This window comes from Equus asinus, chromosome 22 (genome assembly GCF_041296235.1).
Source record: "Equus asinus isolate D_3611 breed Donkey chromosome 22, EquAss-T2T_v2, whole genome shotgun sequence".
In the NCBI taxonomy this organism is placed as follows: domain Eukaryota; kingdom Metazoa; phylum Chordata; class Mammalia; order Perissodactyla; family Equidae; genus Equus; species Equus asinus.
This window is the reverse complement of record NC_091811.1, coordinates 47,528,951-47,550,739: the sequence shown is the minus strand read 5'-3', so window position 1 is coordinate 47,550,739 and position 21,789 is coordinate 47,528,951. Positions and strand designations below refer to the sequence as shown.

The 21,789-nt window shown below is 39.9% G+C and overlaps 1 protein-coding gene and 1 long non-coding RNA gene across 4 annotated transcripts in view; one reads left to right on the top strand and one right to left on the bottom strand.

Moving 5' to 3' along the window:
• LOC123279909 (uncharacterized) overlaps positions 1–3,648 on the bottom strand; it is a 58,716-nt gene extending 55,068 nt beyond the window's left edge. For both annotated transcript variants that reach the window (XR_006518323.2, XR_011497040.1), the window contains exon 1: positions 3,114–3,648. This is a non-coding gene — a long non-coding RNA (uncharacterized lncRNA). The remainder of the gene's footprint in view (positions 1–3,113) is intronic.
• The window catches only part of DBX2 (developing brain homeobox 2), a 39,887-nt gene continuing 19,862 nt past the window's right edge, over positions 1,765–21,789 (top strand). Inside the window, exons 1-2 of one of the 2 annotated variants that reach the window (XM_070494725.1) lie at positions 1,765–2,846; positions 17,062–17,157. In XM_070494725.1, the coding sequence (XP_070350826.1) occupies positions 2,426–2,846; positions 17,062–17,157 (517 nt within the window). In that variant the 5' untranslated portion in view covers positions 1,765–2,425. The remainder of the gene's footprint in view (positions 2,847–17,061; positions 17,158–21,789) is intronic. The other variant, XM_070494726.1, reaches the window with a different exon arrangement.

Sequence of the window (21,789 nt, the reverse complement as noted above, 5' to 3'; positions counted from 1 at the left end):
AACAGTCATTCTCGACTCAAATATTATTGCCACCTTCCACTAAAGAAAAATGGAATACTTGTTTTTCGGCCTCCCTTGTATGGCCAAGTGACACCATTTAGCATGGCAAACCAGGTTTGTGAAGGGGGTGCCCGTTAAGAGCAAAGGCTTTGGACTCATCCAGCTTGGATTGTGTCTCAGCCTCTGGGAGTTGAGTGACCTTAGGAAAGTTACTTAAATTCTCTGAATCCCATCAGTAACATGGGATAAAAACAGTCCAACTTTATAGGATTATTGTGAAGATAAACGAGTTAACATGAATAAAGTGTGGAGTACTATACCCGACTGAATGGAAACACTGGGTAAACAGTGCCTATGATATGTGAATGGCAGTGATGATGTAATCTCTCTTTTTCTTGCTAATCTCAAAGGTTACTACTTCACATCCTATCCCCAACCACTACTCTCACCTCTGAAGATTCAGCTTGGGGGAGACTTCCTCTGGAAGTTTTCCCATACTTTTCCTTCCAAATTACAAGCCCCTCTTCAGGTGTAACTTGTTTTTCTCCCTCACACATCTGTGAACACCTACAAAGCACGGACCAGAACTTTCTTCTCTCTGTATATTCCCAGGACCACCACAAGTGCTCAATAAATAGGCTCAGTAAAGGTCCGTTGACTAAATCAATAAGTGAATGAATACTAGTAGGATACACCAGTCTTGCAAATGACTTCCTTCCCATTTAGCAGCAGGTGATAAAATTGTACATGACATTAGAAAAGAATTCTAACTTTATTAATTTAGCTACCTATGCTCATCTTTGGGGAGCGTGGACCTTACAAAAGCTTTGGACCTAGCTAGCGTAAATGAAAAATAAGTCAACCAGTACACCAAAAGGTGAATTTTTAAAAGGAAATGAATCTCCCTAGCCTGGCAACTCCAGCCAGCTTTTAAGTAAATTGAAGCCAGGGACCAAATTATTATGAGGGAAAAGAGGACAACTCTACATGTGACCCCCAAACTTTGCGGACATCCTTATTCTAAATAAATTCATCTAAATTTGCACAGGAGAGTGGCAATGGGAAGTGTTAACTGACAGAGAAGTCGCAGTCTTAACACTTCATTGACACAGTTTCCAAAATGAGGAGCTTTAAAATTACCTCGTGGTTAAACGGACTTTTGATTACACCTCCCCCCCCCACACACACACATGCACTTTTTCACCTGTCCAGGATCTATTCAGCAAACTCTTAATAAATCGAAAAATACACAAATTTCTGGCGGGGGGGGGGGGGGAAGAGCAATTATAATGCTAAGTAATTCAGTGTTCTCATCCCCGTCTCTGCGATGGAGTACCCAACCACAGATGGCTAGGCGAACTTAGGGCTAACTTTTCTTCCAGGGGTTTTGGATCCAGCCATCTGTGCCATTTAACCGACTCCGACTAAGATCCCCTTCTCGACACCAAAATTTATTAGATCATCGCTACTGGAGTTATTCTTAAATCAAATCTTATTAAGAAGTGACTGGAAATGAATCCCTAGAAACCGAGAAATTTCTTAAAAGCTCTCCTAGAAAAACTCATTTCCTTTCCCCTTAAAATAGGGTCCACATTTAACATGTAAACAACCCACTCTTTAAAAGGTAACTTTTCATCTGCACGACCACGACAATCTCAATAACACTTGTGACTTTCTCTGATGACGACAGCCCTTTCAAGACACTAACACGTCGTTGATATAAACAGATTCCAAAATGAGGAGCTTTATAATTACTCCGCTCACTTCCCTTGGATGTCCGTTGGTTCCTGAAGTGACATCAACTCTTAAGAGCCAAGGGTCACCCAACAGGTGGTCCGCCGGGCGCTCGCTCTCCAGATGCGAGGGCTGCCAGCCCCCAGGGCACTCCTTGCCGGCGTCCCCGCGCCCTCGCGCCACCGAGGCTGCGTGGGCTCCGGAGCGAGGGCTGCAGCTCCACCCGGCCGCTGGGAGCGGGCGAGCGCGCCGGGTCCACGTCGCCTCCACGCCCCACCTCCTCCCGCTACGCATCCCCTCCCCTAGCCAAAGCTGGGACTCTCCGAGCTGCGCTTATTGTTGGCCGCGTCTGTCACTTTGTGAGCCGGGTGACATGAATGGATGAGCTGGACACACCTTCCAGCCTTCCAGAAAAAACCCGTTCGGATCTGCATAGACAGCGGGAGGGACTCCCCCGGCGCTCCCAGAGCCTACGCCGCGGGCCCGTGAAACGCACAGCTCCCCCTCCCACACTCACTCCTCCCATCCCTTAAAAAACGCCCAACCCAAACAAATAATACGGTTCCAAGCCTGCCGGCGTCCTCCGTGCCATCGCTCAGCGCGCTCCAGCCCTGCGGGAGGCGGCGGCGCGGGGCGCGGTGCGGGGCGCGAGCGAGGGGCGGGCGCGTAGCCGGCCCGCGGGCGCCGCACTATGCTCCCCAGCGCCGTGGCGGCCCACGCCGGCGCCTACTGGGACGTGGTGGCCTCCTCCGCGCTCCTGAACCTCCCCGCAGCGCCGGGCTTTGGCAACCTGGGCAAGAGTTTCCTGATCGAGAACTTGCTGCGGGCCGGAGGCGCCCCGCCGCCCGGGCTGCAGCCACCTCCGCCCCACGGCCCGGCGGCCGCACTAGCCACCGCCACCGCCACCGCCGTCGCCGGCGCGCAGGTCCGGCCCCTGCCTGCCAGCCCAGTGCCTCTCAAGCTGTGCCCCGCGGCCGAACAAGTCAGCCCCGCCGGGGCGCCCTACGGCACGCGGTGGGCTTTTCAAGTGTTCAGCCCCTCGGCGGACGGAGTAAGGCTGCCGGGCCGGGCTCCGGGGAACCGGGACTGTACCTTCCATCCTTCAGCCCCAGGTGAGCCAGCTGTCCCCTCCCCAGCCGTGCCTGGCGGCCTCCCAGCAGACCGGTCCCGAGATCTGGGCGCGCGGGCGGTGCGCACGGCGCCCCAGCCCCAGGGCGCAGTATTCCGCGCCGGCCTGGGACTTTCCTAGAGCATCTCCAGTTTTAGTGGAGGTGCCTCTTCCAGGGTAAGGAGGGGACCATCACAAATTGTGATTTCCCCGCCATCCCATGCCACCAGCTTCCTCCATGTCCCCTTCCTTCAACAAGTGGTAGTGCTACCTTGATTTTCAGGCCTTTCCGGAGAAACCCTGAAGGCACCTCGTTATGTTAGCCGGAAAGGACAGCCCCAGTCCCGAGATCTCTGAGCTCGCTGGACCAGTTGCGTGGGTTTTCCCAGGTTCAGCGTTTCTAACCGCCCGCTCCTGTACCGGAGGCCGCGCGACACCGGCTCCCAGGAAAGTTCTTGGCAAGGAGTTTCCGCGTGGCCCGCTTCGGGGGCTTCTGCCTCTGTTGCGCGGATCAGGACGGTTCGAGAAGGCGCGCGAAGATTTTTGGTGGCAGGGTTGCGCAAAGTTTTGGCTTTCTCCACTCTTAGATTTTGGATCACTGAGGCCGACTTTTACTTCTTGTTGAGCTGCAACAGCTGAATTGTCTCCTGGAGCAGAAAGTCAGTAATAAGTGAGAATTTACCAAAAGAAGGGCAGTTTTGCTTGGCTTGTTGGTAATTCCCGCATAAAACCTGAGTAGTATGACTGAGGAGGGGAGGATGCGGATAGTTTAGTCCAATATTAGCTAGACGTTATGGAGGGGCTGCCGAAATTGGCAATGAAAAAGGGAAAAGGATCTCAGGAGCTGAGATCCAGCTGGATTAATTTTTTTTTCTTCTTTTTGGGCTGCGTCCTTAGACTATCTTAACTCATTCTTTTAATCCCATTGGGTTTGTCCAGAATGACTAATAGACGCTTTTTCAGCAGATTCATTGTCCCGGCAAACTGCCGGATCAAATTTATCGCTAATGTCTTTATAGAATTTAACATGTTTAGAACCTGTCCTGGGCATTCAGTTTGAAATGGTTACTAACAGAATGGAACAAATATAATTACATGAGCAGCGGTCTCATTCGCATAGTGTAAAACCTAAATTCTACGAAGCCTTTTTGCACCCTGGGAGAGGAACAAATACAGTTAAGGCAAAGTTTATGTGCCTTGGAAATTTGGGCCACTCTGTTCTTTTTGAACTATTAGGAAAATTAGAAGCGTATAAGGCAGGTTCACGTAGCCAAGAGTTAGTAATTAATGTTGTCGTATAAAAATAACATTTTCGAGACAATTTGGTGATTTGCATAACTTATGGCGATTTGGCATCGTAATCATAGAAGTTATTTTTCAAGCATTCTTAAATTGCTCCTGATCGTGCTTGGCCAGTCAACCATGGAAAGTTACTTAATTTTAACCTTTGGAGATTTTACAGATTAAATTTAAATAAACCAAATGCGAATCAAATGCAGATATTTCAATAACTCTGAAAAATAATTTTGTATACCTGTTCGTTTCATTCAAAATACTGCAATTATTGGGAAAAGGGTTTTCTAACTCCATTCTTTTTTGTTTTTGAGAACATATTCATTCTTGTACACTTGAAGTGCCAAAATGCAAAAGTAATTTTTTTTGAATAATGTAGAGGGTATCATTATTTATATTTCCCTTTGAAGTATTCTAAAATTCTTTAGGGATATATTTTTTTCTAATGTTTAATTCACTCCTCATTGAGGGTTTGATGTTCTCCTAGGTAATCTTTGTTTGAACAAATAACCTTTTATTTCAAAAAACCATGCTTCTGAAGAGTGCATTTAATTTTTGAAACTAGAAAAATATCTTCAGAAGCAAATTAAAACCCTGTAAATTTGTGCCCACAAATATGCTGCTTAAAACCAGCATTTAACATTCGTTTCTATAATTTGACAAAGAATGTAGTTTTCTGAACAGTTGCATTTAAGTGACTGATTCTTGCCTTACTGAATGTTGTGGGAATTTTTACACTGTGTAGAATTATGAAGTTATAATGACTGCTGACAATGTTAGTTATCACCTGAAAATTCGATGAGGATGAAATAGTGACTGATGTTTTATAGAGACTAGAAAGGAGATAAAAAAGCTTCTGTTTTCAGAAAGATAATATTTCTCTCTGAAATGTCCATGAACAACCAGTTCTGATCCTTTAGACAGGAACTTAGAAGTGGATCACACACAAGACGTGATTTTTAATCATTTCGGCATATTGACTACCAACGCTTTTTTCAACCTTAGTTTGAGTGCACTCGTCTAAATGTTGAATAAGAAAATCCCAGAGTTCTTTTTAAGTGCATTGGTGAAATACAGCTCTAGGGCACTGCATGCATTTCTGCTTCATTATTTTTGTTACCCACTTTTAATTATACCATATATTTCATTCATTCAGCAAATGCTTACTGTGTGTGTCCCATGTGTCAGGCTCTCTTCTAGGCCCTTGGGATAATCAGTGAACAAAACAGATGACTGTCCTTGCCCCTGTGGACCTTAACATTCCATGTTCTGTTCTGCTTTATGGTTTACTAAGCGTTTTCATAATTGTTAGCTGCCGTAACTCTCATCTTAGGCCATTTTTTTCCTACAATGATTATTCCACTTGATAATGGTTTTTTTGTCTAAAGTACCAGTTTAAACATCTGTGAACTTGTGAAAGAGAAGAAAATTGCCCCAAATCTTCAGGTTCCTTAGATTAGTCTTTCATTGAATATGAGAAACTAGTGAGGGATAATGGGATAACCAATTACATGTATCACAATAATAAATCAGATTGTGATTTTGTATCTGAGCCCCTAAGGGAAGAAACTGGTTTTCCCCTTCATCTTGTTATGTGTCTGAAAGGTGGTGACAGTTACATGGTAACACAGATTTACAGGCCATGGATGAAAGTATAGCTGTCAGTGCTTCATCCCTAAAAATTGGCAAGTCTTTGAGTATTTAGAGCAAGAAAATGAATATCCCATAGTTATATGTTGTCAAATTATTTATATAGTTTAAAGACTTTATTTTAAAAATCCAAAGGCATTCCTCAAGGCATAAGAGGGACACATTTAGTGCAATAGTAGGTGGTAAGTAGGTTCCCCTCCAGAGGTTTTATCTGGAGAAAAACAAAACAAAAGGTCTTGGATCTGTTATAGTTTATTAGTGGAAATGAGGGGGTTTTGCAAGTAAATTCTAATCATCAGAGATCCTTCCCCAGAAGTTCATTAATGTCGTTATTTGGCAAATATTGTGCTAGATTAAAATATTCATGTTTTTGTATATAAAAGAGGGTCTTGAAATGTAAAAAGCTAAAAATTTTCAATTTCTCTTAGTTATGCCACAAATTTTCTTCAAAATAAGTGGAGTAGATAGCTTTCCTTTTTAAGAACATTTATTTGAAATATTTTAGAAAATATTTGACAAAAATAATTTCCTCAATATAATTGATTGATAATTAAATGTACTCCTTGTGCTGCATATAAAAGGCTTAGAAAGCAAATGTTTATTCTGGATAGGTGAGTTGAACTGTTCTTTTTTTTAAAGTAATTTTGTCAAGTAAGTTGTAGTGTATAATATAGAAATGGAACCAGCTCCATAGTATTTTTCCTGGCACCCTGTGAGGATTATTTCTTACCATTAACGCTTAATGTGCACTGTTGTTGTCTTGTCCACCTCCCCACCCCAGTTTCTGTTTGTTTATTAATCCTTGACTCCGTCTTAAACTACTTGCGCTTATGTTTGTACTCCAACTGGTGGTTTTTTTCCACTTTCACTGAGATATGCTGAAAGTGTGAAATAAAATAGCTTCTCTTACGTTTTAGGTACTTGGCAGAGGTAGGAAAAGATGGATCTATACTCCAAATGGGGATTCCAGTAGAATTGGAGACTTTGTGATCTGACTTACTAGGCTAGAGTTTGTCCTTTATTTTTGGTAAACCTGCTCTAGATTTGTTTTAGCAAGTTAAAATTGCAGAATCTTGAATGTTGCTGATGCTGACCCAGAACCAGGACAAGGATAACAGGGGATTCAGAAAAAGATAATGATGAGAACTGTTCTGGTGGTTCCTTGCTCGGGCCATCACCCTAACCATCCTTTGGTGGAATTTGTAGATAATCCTGAAGCATGTTCTTACTACATCTGTCTATTTTTTCTAATCTGTTTAACATACCTTTGGATTTATATGAACATGTTAATAACTTTTGTAACTTCACGAGGAATCAGCAGTGAACAAATTATTATATGGTCCTCAAGTTAATAAACTCCTTCAGGTTCAAGGAGAAGTTCTTAAAGTGAAGAGAACCAATAGGACTACTAATCCCTTTGCTTCTAATACTGATGGAATAAGCCGCACCCCTAACAAAATAATATGAGTAGGAACTACAACAGGGTAGCAATTTATGTGCCTGTAACTTGCCTCTGACTTTAGTACCCCTCTCTCAACCCCCAACGCACTCTTTGTGACTTTGCTTTAACAAGAAGGAATTTCAATCTGTTAACATGTATTGAAGTTATTGAGGTTTAATAATAAAATGGGAGTAAATCCGCAGGCAAGTAGGAACATTTTAGAACTTTGCCTGTAACTCTTATTCACTTAAGGGATTTGAGGGTTATTTTAACAGACACAACGGTTTGAGTGCCCAGAAAATTACATAAGGATTTATGCAGAAATAAATGTAGGATTCAGAGAGTTCAGGGTTACATACTGGAAGACAAAGGATGCCATATGTTGTGGGCAATTTAAAAGGATTGTCAATGGTGATTTTATCTACATTTGTTTGCCATAAATGTGGCTCAGATTTTGGAACCAAAGCTGTGCGTTAGACTCCGCTGTATTCCTCTTTGGATTTGCCACCTCCCTCCTGTTCTTGTGCTCACCGGAAAAAAGTCCGTTTTGCTGTAAGAAGACATTTTATGATTAGGTTTGCTGCTGAACAGTGGTAAAAAAGGTAGCAACTTGTAAGTAAAGGAAGCAACTTCAGTAATAGACGTATTCGTAAAATACTTTGAGATTCCTTGCTATGAAAGTTCTAACAGAAGAGAAATGTTATCATCTTGAAAATATTTAAACAGATGTGCCCTATGTTAGTGTGGGGAGTAGATACTTCATTTACTCCTCAGGCAACCTAGTTTCCATCGCCCTATTTCTGTTGTTGACATTGTCCAACTTAGAACCCTTCTTATATCTTTTGAGAGGACTTGCTTTGCAACTCTTACTAGAGTGTTTGTCCACTACATCTTGGGTTAACAGAGGCTCTAAGTAAAGGTTTTTTTCTTAATTACAGTAACTCTTTTTCATAATGAAGGTACGCAATTTTAAAGTTTAAAGTTTTAAAGAAAACTTTGTTTTCTTTCAAAGACACCTGGAGTCTATCAGGAATAAAAAGGCAAGTTGTAAGAAAGAAACAATGTGATTTTTATCTAGGAATGCTTGTTAGAATCCGTATTTAAGGCTTCATTAGATCATGCTTCTATTTTATACTCTCTCAGTAAGGAATTGAGTTTTTGCTTTAACATATAATATGCTTACCAGACCCTTGTATATTTTATTCCAAAATATTTTATTTTACTTTCAATAATGTTTCCACTTTTAATGAAATCTCTCCCTTTCATTCTTTTTAGCCTCCAGTCAGTACTTGATTTGGCAATGCTGAGTGATTCATCACTTTATATAAAGTTCCCATAACTGATTTTACTTTTAATAGCATTGTTCATTTTGTCAACCAGCTATTAGTTGTGAATATTTCAGGGGCGTATTTTTTGTGTTATGTGAACAGTAAACTTAAGCCACTAAAATTCTCTCTGAAGTCACAGATCAAAAAGCCTCTATAAGTTTTTAGACTTTTGTTTCAGAACCAAAGCATTTGGGAAAAAGAAAGAAAGAAAAAAAAGAAAATATTTCAAGTCTTTTTCTAAATATTGATGAAAATTTGTCTTCTTAATTATAAATATTCCAAAGCTGAACTAAGTTTTTCACTTTTCTTTCACGTGTTCAGGCATCATGCTGTAGTAATCTTAATTTTATTAATTCTAAGTGACCATCAGAAATAGAATATACGGTATATACATTTCTACAGTCCTCTTGAGAGGACTCAAAATATCTTGTTCTTTAAAACTTTAAATTTCTAATACTTTTTAAATTAAAATCTGTGAAGGAGTTAGTAAGTTGTTCTTTGAGAAAATGCATGTACATTAAAAGAGATTAAAAACCGTGACTTCTGGCAAGTTTTTTAATAGACTAACCAAGGGCTGGATTGAGTTTAGGCGTGTTGAACCAATTCTGTAGTTATATTGGTCTGAAACAAAAAAACAGTCTGATTCTTCAAAACAGGAACAGAGTCACCCCTATTTGGTCACATATTTTCTACAGGTGCTTTTGTACCACACACTGAGTAGTTGCCGCGAGACGGTATGGTGTGCAAAGCCTAATGTATTTACTATCTGGCCCTTTATAGTAAAAGTTTGCCAACACTTTCTCCAACGCATAAAAGCAAATTGGGAAAATTTGAAAATACTGTATAGTTTTCAGAGCTGGTTTGAGCAGCATTTCTATCATTTTAAAGCCTAGATTCAAGTCTAAGGTCTTTATATGAATGGTTATAAGATCCTAAGCAATTCACGTAATCTCCTCGAGCCTCTGCTTCCTCATTTCAAAATGAGAACAGAGATTAGGATCAGCATTTGACTTTTAACCCCATACCTCAAAAGCCCATTGATAAGATACAGGGAAAGATGTGAAAGACTCCTTTCCACCACTCCACCATAAGTACAATATTGGTAAAAGGAGTATTCTGTAATAAGCATTCTGTGATAAAAGAAACCACGTCAAATCTTAGAGGCTTACAGGAACAATTTATTGTTTTCTCTCAGTTTTGTGGGTTGACTGGGTCAGCTGGGTAGTTCTCACTTGGAATCTCATGCGATTGCAGATAACAGATGTCAGCTGGGGCTGTGGTCATCTGTAGGCTCAGCTGGGCTGGATATCCAAGATGGCTACTCATGTGGCTGACAGTTGATGCTGGCTGTTGCCTGGGTGTGCAACTGCTGCTGTTCATTGCGGCATCCACACTTGGACTTTTGAGTTTCTTATAGCATGGTGCCTGGGTTCTGAAAGGGAGAGTTCTAAGAGCAAACATTCTAAGAAACCCAGGCAGTAGCTGCAAGGCTCTTATGACCTAGCCTTGGAAGTTCCAGAATGTTACTTTTTCCACGTCCGTTGGTCAGGCGAGCCAGGATCATCAAAATCCAGGAGAAGGGGAAATAGACCCTACCTCTCAATGGGAGGAGTGTCAAATCATTTGCAGCCATTTAAAATCTGCTACAGAGTGAAATCAAGGTAACCATCATCAGACACAATTCCTGTTAGGTCTGTCTCCTGCTGGAGTAGACCAATGTAGGAATAAATCACATAGAGTGGTAGGCTGGGAGCTCAAGGAGCCTCCACTAAGGCATTTAGAGGTTTTTTTGCTGAGGAAGATTTGCCCTGAGCTAACATCTGTTGCCAGTCTTCCTCTTTTTGTTTGAGGTAGATATGCCCTGAGCTAACATCTGTCCCAGTCTTCCTCTACTTTGTATGTGGGTTGCTGCCACAGCATGGCCACTGACAAGTGGTGTAGGTCCACACCTGGGAACTGAACCTGGGCCGGTGAAGCAGAGCATGCGGAACTTAACCACTAGGCCACTGGGGTGGCCCCAAGGCTTTTAGAGTTTTTGAGAGCTAGAGGTACTATTCTGTTATGGTATTCTCTTCCATGACATTGATTTTATAATAAAAAGAGCAAGAGATTTCCTCAAATGTAGCTCATTTTTTTCCAGAACTGTCTAGTGGAGACTCCCTGAAGAGAGAGGCAACAGAGGGAGTGACCATCTTTGGTGGTTGCAATGGACTAGGGTCCCAGGAGGAGAAGCCAGACCCTACCCATCTATTGGTGTTGTGGGGAGAAGATGCTGGTGAGAGTGTCCAGACCAATAGTTCTGGTTACCTATTGCTGCAGCATATTATTAGTGCAGTAGAATCCTTCCATTTAGCCCCTCCTTATTCCAGCATGTCTTCACTACTGCCAGGTGAATTTTTCTAAAATATAGCTTTGTCGTAACACGAAGCTACTCAGGAAAACCTTAATCATCCCCATTTGACTATTAGATCAAATAATAATATTTGGTTTGTCCTTCCAGACCTTCATTCCATCAGCTGCGTTTAGCTCCTCCAAGTACGTTGCATAACGCTCACTCCTTTGGCCTTGTCCAGTAGTTTTCCTGGTCTCCTTAAATGGCCCCATGCGTCACCACCTCCATGCCTCCTTAACTGGCCCCATGCATCACCACGTCCTTGCCTCCTTTCCTTTGTTCATGCAAACTCTCCTTCCTGGAATGGCTCTCTCTCTCCTTTTGTCGTTCCGAATACCTTCCAAATCAAGGTCCAGGTTAAGATGTTTTTCCTGCTTCAAGCCTTTTTTGACAAAGTCTTCCTAACAATATTCTTTTCTTTATACTTCTCTATATTCAGTGAAAGTCTGGACCCTGCTGCTTCTTTCTATATGTTGTGTTAGAGTGATCTCAAATAATAGAGTAACGGTAGGAGTAAAGGCTAACATTTATTGAGTGCCTGCTACATGCTGGGCATTGTTGTATGTTCTTTTCAGCGGTCTCATCTGGCTATGCATTATATTCACCTGTGCAGCTTTGGAGACAAGGCTATGCTAGCAGGCCCACTCCTAGCCAGCTTGATTTAACCCAGTGGATGTGGGGCCCAGGCATCTGTGTCTTTGAAAAGCACTCAACGTAATTCTAATGTGTATTCAGGGTTGAGAAACAGTGGTTAGGGAAACTCAGATCTCATCTCCTTGCGGAATGCCTCAGACTTGACAGAACAAAATTGAATTTGGAGAATGGAGAAATTTACGTTTCATTTCGTGACCAGCAGATTGAAAATCTGTAAATTAAGGGACATTAAAAAATAGAAAATCTTAAAAAAAAAATAGAAATCCTTCCAGGGAGGGAAACCATCCTTTTTCATGTTTCATAGTCCCAGGACACTGTGTACTATGTGACATTTGATAGATATACAATAAATATTATTTCCATGGAATTAAAAGGACAGAATCAAACAAGTCGAGATTGCACTTGATTTATCTTCTCCTGAGCTGTACCAGAACATTAAGAACTTTGTTTTACTTTCTCTAAAATATGTCAGACAAAAAAATACTGACTTCTGTTGTTTTCGACAAGCAGAAAGGTAAGGATGAATTTACTTAACTTGCTTTCCCTTGTGATTGAAGGCAAGTTTGCATGGGGATCACAGACATTAATTCCTTCTGGGTTGTGTGATAAAATAAGTCACACATCGTTAAATAATTGATATTTCTTAGGTTTTACTACTCAAGACAGATGATTACCATTCTTTAGAGTCTCGTTTTTTGGGTCTACTCTGCTCCAGATAGTAGGTTCATTTGTGTATTATTTTCAGGTCAGAAGTTTAATTATCTTTATTCCCAGTGCCCATGTACCTGGCACTTGAAGGAGGTCATTAAAACCATCCTTTTTTTTTTTTTTTTTTTTTGAGGAAGATTAGCCCTTTGCTAACATCCACCACCAATCCTCCTCTTTTTTGCTGAGGAAGATTGACCTTGAGCTAACATCCATGCCTATCTTCCTCTACTTTAGATGTGGGATGCCTGCCTCAGCTTGGCTTGATAAGCAGTACATAGGTCTACACCCGGGATCTGAACCGGGGAACCCCCGGGCCACCAAAGCGGGGCATGCGAACTTACCCACTATGCCACCAGGCTGACCCCAAAACCATCCTTTTGAAATTATTTAATTCCCCGCTATTCTTTCCCAGAGGTATTTTTTGACCCTTTGGTTGCATTAGTAAGACATCTTGGAATCTTTTCTCATTTCTTCTCATCCTTCTTAAAATGTGCTGCCTAATTGGCAGAGCATCACAGTAGGTTCCTGAAGTTTATTTGAAGGTTTTATTAGTAATCTGTGGTATTCTTTCTTTGAGATGTCACCTCAAGTTAGTTAATACCAGTTTGCATTGATAATAAAAAGAATGTGATTTCACCCCTTTAAGATTTGTGTTGTTCTCCAGCAGAAAAGAAGAATGAAAATAACAAAAAAATTTTTTTTAATATATTGCTTATTTTCTAGACAACAGAATTTTGAAAATAATTGCTCTGTAACTAGGCTTGTGACCATCCTTGGCTGTGAGATACTTGCATCACAGAACTATCTAGTTAAGTTTAAAAAAATCAGGCCAGTTCACCAGTAAGTTGGCTCTAAGTTCCAGTTGTAGCTAAACATTCAAAATAATTCTTAAATATTTTGATGCCGTATCTTCAGATAAGTCAGAACATCTGATTAAGAAGTGAAAAGTTCATGAAGTTTGCTGTGAATAAGGGATTTTAGCCATTTGGATTCAGACAGGCCTCAGTTTGGTTCCAAAATTTTTGAGTCATTTGTTTGTAACTTAGATTCTCCCAGAAACTGGAAGTTAGATTTGTTGGCAGGATGCTGCAAAATTTGGAATATCGTGAAGTGTTGCACCAAGAAAACCTAACATCATGCTGAGACCCTGACAGTGTGCGTTTTTTCCATAGGAAAAGCCATTTGTTTTTCTCTTGCGGAAAACTTGGAAAGTTACTCTTACTGAATGACTGGCTGTCTCTGTGCATGAATCCCTTATCCCTCTTGGCTAATAACTAGGTATTATGCTAAAATATTTGTTTCTCTTGTCCTTTAAAAAAAATTTGCTGAAAACAGTCATCATCGTATTCTAGATACATGCCCATGAGAGGTTGAATGTTCGTGAATGAATGAAATAGCATGTGTTAAATTCATAGCCAGTCCAGTGCTGGGCATATAGTAGACACTTCTTACATGTTATCATCATAAATATCGCTCACCAAGTCTACAATGAGTTGTTGCTCACATGATAAATGATAGAGTGGCTGCCTATAGATTCCATTGATGGGCTTTGAAATGCATATCATCCAGGGTGAAATAGCCTTGTTCTCTACCCTTTTCAAAGCATCTTCAAAGTGGTTCTTAATGGCTTACAAAGGTTTTAACACATCTGTCAACTTGTCACTTTGTCTTTTTCAAATGTGAGTTTCCTTTTTGCTCATTGCTTTAAAAAGTGTGTGGTTTACAAACATAAAAGTGTGATATCTATTTTTTAATGCATTGCGTTGTTTTAAATGGTTATTTCCTAACTTCATTCAACACTCCTGCAATCGCATGCTCAGCTGGATTAGCATTTGACTTATGTCAAAGTAGGAACATGTTAAAAAAAAAAATGGAGCACTTAATTGGAATTTCACAGCAATTTCCACATAAACCAGCTTAAACAAGGTGTATTTATGTATAGCACTCAAGAATTGACTAATCTCCTGTGTAAATATATGTATGTCAAAGAGGTGATTTAAAATGGTGAAGAAATTCTACACAATAGAACTTTAAGCCTGGTCATGTCACATGTGGTTCTTTAGCCCCTACAGTTGTTACTGTAGATAGCATGTCATTTTGATTACAGCTTTACTATATTAAGATAGGGTAATATAAAGCAGTATAACAAACTGCTCAATTAAAACTCTTTTTATGGTAAATTTAACACTAAAATCATATAGCTTAGAGTCTCGTTTATCTCAAACGAACCATTCATTTTTTTTATCCTTTAATTTTCCCTTTTTAGGGCCATAGGATTAGACTAAGAAATAGTTTGATTAGAATAGTAAAATTTGTAATTTGTACATGTCCTGCATTGTTATTTTAATAGTGTTAATAGTATACTTATTTTCTACACTTCATATTGAGCAAAAATATTTCATATTTGTGTGTTTCCAGCTATCATGATAAATATTTAAATTTATGTATGTAAATGCAACATTGCAGAGTCTTTTTCTGTTACCTCTATTTAAAAAATGCCAGGGGCCGGCCCAGTGGCACAGCAGTTAAGTTTGCACGTTCTGCTTTGGCGGCCCAGGGTTCGCTGGTTCGGATCCCAGGTGCGGACATGGCACCACTTGGCAAAGCCATGCTGTGGTAGGCGTCCCACATATAAAGTAGAGGAAGATGGGCACAGATGTTAGCTCAAGGCCAGTCTTCCTCAGCAAAAAGAGGAGGACTGGCAGTAGTTAGCTCAGGGCTAATCTTCCTCAAAAAAAAAAAAAATGCCAAACAGCTCAATGACCATAAGTTAATTGTCTATGGAGTGTTTATTTTGGAGATGAAGTAAGTTAGTTAACAGAAATGCTTGAGAATAAATATAATGAAGCAAGAAATATATTTCCATTTTTCCATTTTTCAAAGTACTTCATATATTCATAGAAATAATGGAAAATGTAACTCTATCATACTCTTGTAATATACATTCAAATGAAATGATTTGTCATTTCTATAATGGTTCTACAGTCAGTATTAGAATGACATGTGATAACGGTGAAATTTAAAAAAAAGTTTCATAGAACTTTTTGAACACCAAAATGGGTCTCCTTTTCATACTTTGCTTTAGTTGCCATATCTTCAAAACAGCATTAAGACGAACATTTTTTTATTTGAAAATTCAGTTATTAAAAAACTAAGAACATTAATATTGGCAACTTTCCATTGTATTATAGAAAAAACCCTGCATTTATGGTTATTTTCCAATTTGAAGGCATTAAGGACCCTGAGACTACAAAATTCTTATTAGGCAATACACTTATTTTGCTATATCCTTCAAAGATGTTGGTGAAAATAAACACATGCTATCAATTGGTTAAAATACAAGCCTGATATTACTGTATTCTTGAAAATGGTATGTATTCCTATCAAAATAACGTTCACTATATATGATTAATAAAAGAAAAGTTGCCATTGAATATGAAGAGAGAATAATAAAAATATTTATTTTCAAGTCGTGTTCTAGATTTCAAGTCATCTGTTATGGAAGATACTCTATTTGAGGGTATATGAGGGGAGCAGAGAAGGAGTTAATTCCTGATCCTCATTATTTGCCTAAGAAGATCAGAAGTTTCCTAGTTCTTAGTTTTCATTCATTTATTGAAAATTTGTTGACTATTTAGAATGTGCCAGGCACTCTGCTGGGTATGCCATGGTAAAAGCAAGTTGCCTGCCTTCAGGAACTCTCACCCATATTTATATTGTATTAAACCCCATCTTACCAGAGGACATGGTATATTTAAAGTTCTTAACCAAAATCTGGTATGTAGTAAGTGCTCAATTAAGAAGAGCTGTTATTAACGTTCTGTGACATCCTCTCTAGCTACTTTTCAACTACTGAGAAACAGAGTTTAAAATGTCTTTATTTACAAGAATAATGATAACTATTCCATATGTATGTATTGAAAATGTTATGAATAGATTAGTTTAATAAAATGAGCAGAACAGAATTTTATGGCAACCCCCTATGCTATAAACACAAATTCTTTCAGATTAACTGGGTTTCTCTTGAGATAAAATGTTATTACTATTCTCACATACTTTTAAACGAGTAAAAGTGATGAGAAAAACCACTTTTTGTTATGGAATTGCTTAGTAAATTTGCTATTATCAACTTTGGAATGCAACTAACTATGTATTTCGAAGAACCTTCTAACAATAAACAGAGTAATATAATCTCTTTTAAAAATTAAACTTAAGCACATAACATACAAGTTGTTTCTTGGTAAGTATTAGATGTAGAGCTGTGCTATTCAGTATGATAGCCCCTACCTACATGAGTCTGTTTAATTTAAAATAATTTAAATTAAGAATTCACTTAGCCAGTCAGACTAGCCACATTTCAAGTGCTCAGTCGCCATTTGTGGCAAGTCGACACCATGTTGGACAGTGCAGATATAGGACGTGTCCCTCATCACAGGGAGTTCACTGGGACAGTGTTGCTCTTAGATATTCTAAATATAGGAATGTTTGCTATTTACTACTTATAATTATGGCCACACGTTTGGTTTTGGTAATTTGAGTCTTTCTACCACGTCTTCCAAATCTTGATTAAATTATTTGGCAAGCTCTTGGACAACAAAGCCTGCTCTAGAATGACTTTAATTTCAGTAAAAGTTCTAATTAAGTAAAGGCTCCAAAAAGGAAGTGCTTTTACTCGGTGACTTTTGGGAAACTGGAATTTTGAATATTGTCTAAAAGACATGGCTAATCAATGAGATCAATGCTTTCTCTGCAGCACCTTCCAAACCCTTTTTTCTGAGCGCCCCGCCATTCTACTCGGCGTGCTGCGGTGGGTCCTGTCGGCGCCCTGCATCCCCCACTGCTTTTCCAAGTAAGTTTTTATGCTTCATCAGCAATGCCTCAGTTATTCTGTAAACCAAAGCAGCAGGATTTAATGGGCTCTGGAAAACTAATTGGTAGTGCAATGGCAAGGAGCTAATTCCTCACTAAAAATCACAGCGATCCCATTCAGGAGCTTTCCAGAGATTTATCAAACCTCAGCACACTGAGCAATTGTGAGCGGTTTCTAATGGCTTTGAAACCCAGGGCTGACACACTAAGGGAAGCAACTTGTTTTCCATTTGATATAAAAGATCTCAAAGGGACCAGTTTGGCTCTTTCTGAAATGTGTAGCCATACTCATTTAAAGAAGAAAAAAGAAAGGAAGGCAGGCTAAGAAATTCTGCTGTGTAAAATTTCCATTCAGGTGAAAATGTGACACAGATAGTCACTAGGTGTCCATAGGAAATAACTTAAAATTAAGATTGTAAAAGGAGGTAAATACCTCCTCTTTATGCTCTTGAAGAAAACTAGCCAGGGTCGTAGGAAATATTTTTAAGAGAGCTTTCATCAAACATTATAAAATTTTAATAGTGTCTGGGACTGGAGTGAGAATGACAAATTTGAAAAACTTGAAGAGTGTTTGTGTGCACACACACATATGTAAAAACAATCTAACTAAAAATAAATAAAGTTCACCTTGATCTTGAGATTTCTATGTCAGGTAAGAATCTGTAGACAGAGAATTTGAGTTTGGGTTAGAGAAGTCCAGTGAAGGAGTGCATTCATTGCAGCCGCCCAAGAGAAAACATGGATTCAGGTTTACGGCTCCATCAGGTGAAAAGTGAAAGAGGACTTGAGTCAGACGAAAGTACAGAGCAGCATCACGGTTGAATGCCGATCCTTGCTGCCTCTCTGCGTGTGTTTTATGAATGTTGCAGGAGAGCAGTTGCTCCACAGAATGATTCCTGACAAGTGAGGCAGCAAATGCTGGCCGTTTAATGAGCTGCGAGCTTCTGAGCATCTCTTTAGGGGGCTGATACTTTCCCACAGAGCACTTTACATGGCTGGGCCCCGGCCACAATGGGGGACAGACCCGTGACCAAGCTTCACTTTCACTTGACTCATCCACACGCGACCTCACCACGATTTTTCACTGTGCGGATGAACTTTAGAAACCATTTCACATGGAAAAGGCCCGGGCAAGGGTCAGTTGCCCTTTTGTATCGTCATAAAGCCAGGCTCTGTGTGTCAGTCTTTTCTCCTGTCTCACATTCCAAGTGAATTTCTGGACACCATTTAAAGCACTTGACTGAAAAATAAAGCAGTGAATGAAACTGACTTTTATAGACTCATTCTAGCTCATCTTCCCATATAACCCTGTCCACCTGAAAGGGGATTTAGTGGATGAGCTGAGTGTATACAGGCCTTGCTGAATACATAGGGCCCATTATCAACTGTGGGGATTGTTTATTAACCAGGACTGATACGCTACTATTTTGGAAGTGACCTATTAATTGTCCATTTAACTAGAACGTATTGATTCAAATAGGAAAATGGAAACCATGACTAAACCTTTTACTCGCTCCTTCAAGGTGGTCTCCTATGAGGGCAATTGAAAACTGTTGTGCAAATTAAGGAGACATTTATCACCATATATTAGAGCATTAGGAAGAGACTGCTGGAAAACCCAAATATCTGATAGTAGTGTCGTGGCATCTTGGAATTAAGTCTTTAGTGTTGTATTCTAGGGGTAGAGATTAAAAGAGATCCTATGCTAAATTTCAGTGATTTCACCTTGATATAATACTGATCTTCTACTTCACAAAATATCTGGCAAGGTAGTTTGGGTAAGTGGAAATGGACCAAAAAAATTCCGTGTAACAGGTGGGCATTCATGTATGTGTGAGTGTGTGTGTGTGTGTGTGTATTCATTTTTCAGTAGTGTTTTAATAAGAGTCGCTAAGCCATAAAAGTACACTAACGCCCAGGGTAGTTTAGTTAATAGAGTGCATAAAAGTAATTCTAAAGACGTTCCTAGATAACTTCAGCTTCACAGTCGCTCAAAAAATTAAGCAAGTCTCATTTTCCTCCATCTGCTTCTTAGTTCTTCCATCTTTATGGCAGAACTGTGGTAAATTGGGGTGTCTATCCTGGGAGGCTTATAAAGTCTTATTTTCATCTTTTTTGTTTTTATTTTTTTGGTGGGGAAGATTGACCCTGAGCTTACATCTGTTGCCAATCTTCCTCTTTTTGCTTGAGGAAGGTTGTCGCTGAGCTAACGTCTGTGCCAGTCTTACTCTACTTTGTAAGTGGGATGCTGCCACAGCATGGCTGATGAGTGGTGTGTAGGTCCGTGCCAGGTATCCGAACCTGCGAACCCCAGGCCGCTGAAGTGGAGTGCATGAACTTAACCACTATGCCTCTGGGCCGGCCCCCATCTTTTTTATTTAATAAAACACACAAGGGGAAAATCAGTGCAGTTCAGATCAAGGATGGAGAATGCTGCATTGGTTTGTCTCCATTTCTCCATAAAGTTGGCATTTTAAAACAATTTAGAGATGCCACAGTGTTTTTAATAAACTTTGGTGTCTCATTAGCTAAAAAAAATCTGAAATGAATTTCTTGTTTATAATGTTTCTTATATTGGCAGCAAATAACAATGAAATGGTGGATTTGTGCTGTCAATAAAAAATTTTTACATAGGGGCTGGCCCAGTGGCGCAGCGGTTAAGTGTGCACATTCCGCTTCTCGGCGGCCCGGGGTTCACCGGTTCGGATCCTGGGTGTGGACATGGCACTGCTTGGCACGCCATGCTGTGGTAGGAGTCCCACATATAAAGTAGAGGAAGATGGGCACGATGTTAGCTCAGGGCCAGTCTTCCTCAGCAAAAAGAGGAGGACTGGCAATAGTTAGCTCAGGGCTAATGATCCCCAAAAAAAAAAAGAGTTTACATAGATAACCATGATACCAAGGAACAGTTAATAAGGATGGAGAGAGAGAGAGAAAGAGAAAGAGGAAGGAAGGGAGGGAGGAAGGAAGGAAGGGCAGACAACCTTGGTTTTGGAAGGAAGGACTGGATAAAATCAGTAGAACTCTACTTACATCTGCACTGGAATCTTTTTATTTAAGGTATTCAATAAATTTTTTATTTAATTTTTCTAGATGTTCTTTTTTTAATAAGAATGATTTTTATGCCCAAGCATTTCAATTTTTTCCTATTGTACAAAAGAAGGAAAACAAACTGTCGAAATAATCTGGTATTAAATTTCAGCCTGGACAGCCAAAATTAAGGTTTTATTCTAAAAAATTTTAATAAGTGATGGAATCAGTGGCCCTCATCGCTGTTTCGAAGTATTGATGTCATTCTCTTCAAAAGTGTTGATCAGATCAACATGTCTGTAACCAGCAAGTGAAATATCATTTTGACTTTTTGACATGGTTCACTTGTTTAAAGTTGATTTGGTTTTTCTTGTTAACCTTTTAGATTTATGATTGACTTGTTGTTGCAATGTGGAAACAATCAGTCATCCAGTCGGTGGCTCATATATAGTAAATAGCTTAATAGGCTATTCAAGCACAACTGTTACAGTGGAGAAAAGTTAAAAGGCAGTGGTAAAAGTTCTTCCCTCCCCCAAAGCAGTGTAAGGAAAATCTTTGATATTACATCCATAAGGTTCTTTTCAAAATAACATATTTCTCAGCTAAAATGAAATAGAAAGTTCTGGAAATTATGCAGAGAATGACCTTAAAAAAAAACTACCTGTGAAAGTATAGGAGTCTTATTCATGTAGACTAGCTAATTGAATTAATCAGGTAATTATTTTGTGTTGTCTTTGAGTACCCAACTTGAATTTGACCTTTTTAGAACTTTATACATTAAAAGACAAAGTTTAAATTTGGAGCAGCATCATAAGAATAGGAATGGCGAAATATTCTTCTGGGACAAACTGTTCTGCCTTTTTCTTGGGAGATGAACTTATAGTCTACATTTTGAGATCATTTTACTATCTTCCCTTCCTTGTTAAAGCTTAGAGTGTAATATATATACTCTCCAAATTTGAATTTAGGATTTTGTTGAAGGCTGCAGGGAGGGGACATTATTTTAATATTGTGGATGTAGGTTGGTCCTGTGAGTGTCACTGTCCAAGATGGGCAACGCCTCTGATTAGTGTTCTGGCCGCCTGACCTGGCTGTGTTCTCTTCTGCTGCTCTCAGCTGGAGTGGTGAGTGGGCTGAGGAAACTGACCAAGATGTGTGGAAGTCCACAAAAGGCTGCGTGAAAGTTTCTTTTATAAGGATTTATCTTCAGCCCTCTAAGTCTTCAGAGGGATGCAGCATTTTGTTCTAAGAAGAGAAAGAAGCCTAATTATTTTGGTGAAGACATAGTCAAGTTTGTGCGATAAGTTGAATCTAGGTTGTGACTTCTCAATAGCGAAGGGAGGGGGGCTCCATAGATAAATGACACTCGGTCAACCAGGGAGAATAGTTAAAGGAGTGGGAGACTCAAAGACAATGGATTTTCCAAGTTGACGGTTCTATTCAGCAGTTCTGCAGAGGCAGTGAAAGTGTTTGGGCAGCTGTTCGTGGAATGAGGTTCCCTTTCTCCCCAAATGTTCAGAAGTAGTGGAGGCTGGGGCTGGGGAGGGGAGTTGCTTGGTGCTATAGGGTGTTTGTCCCTGAT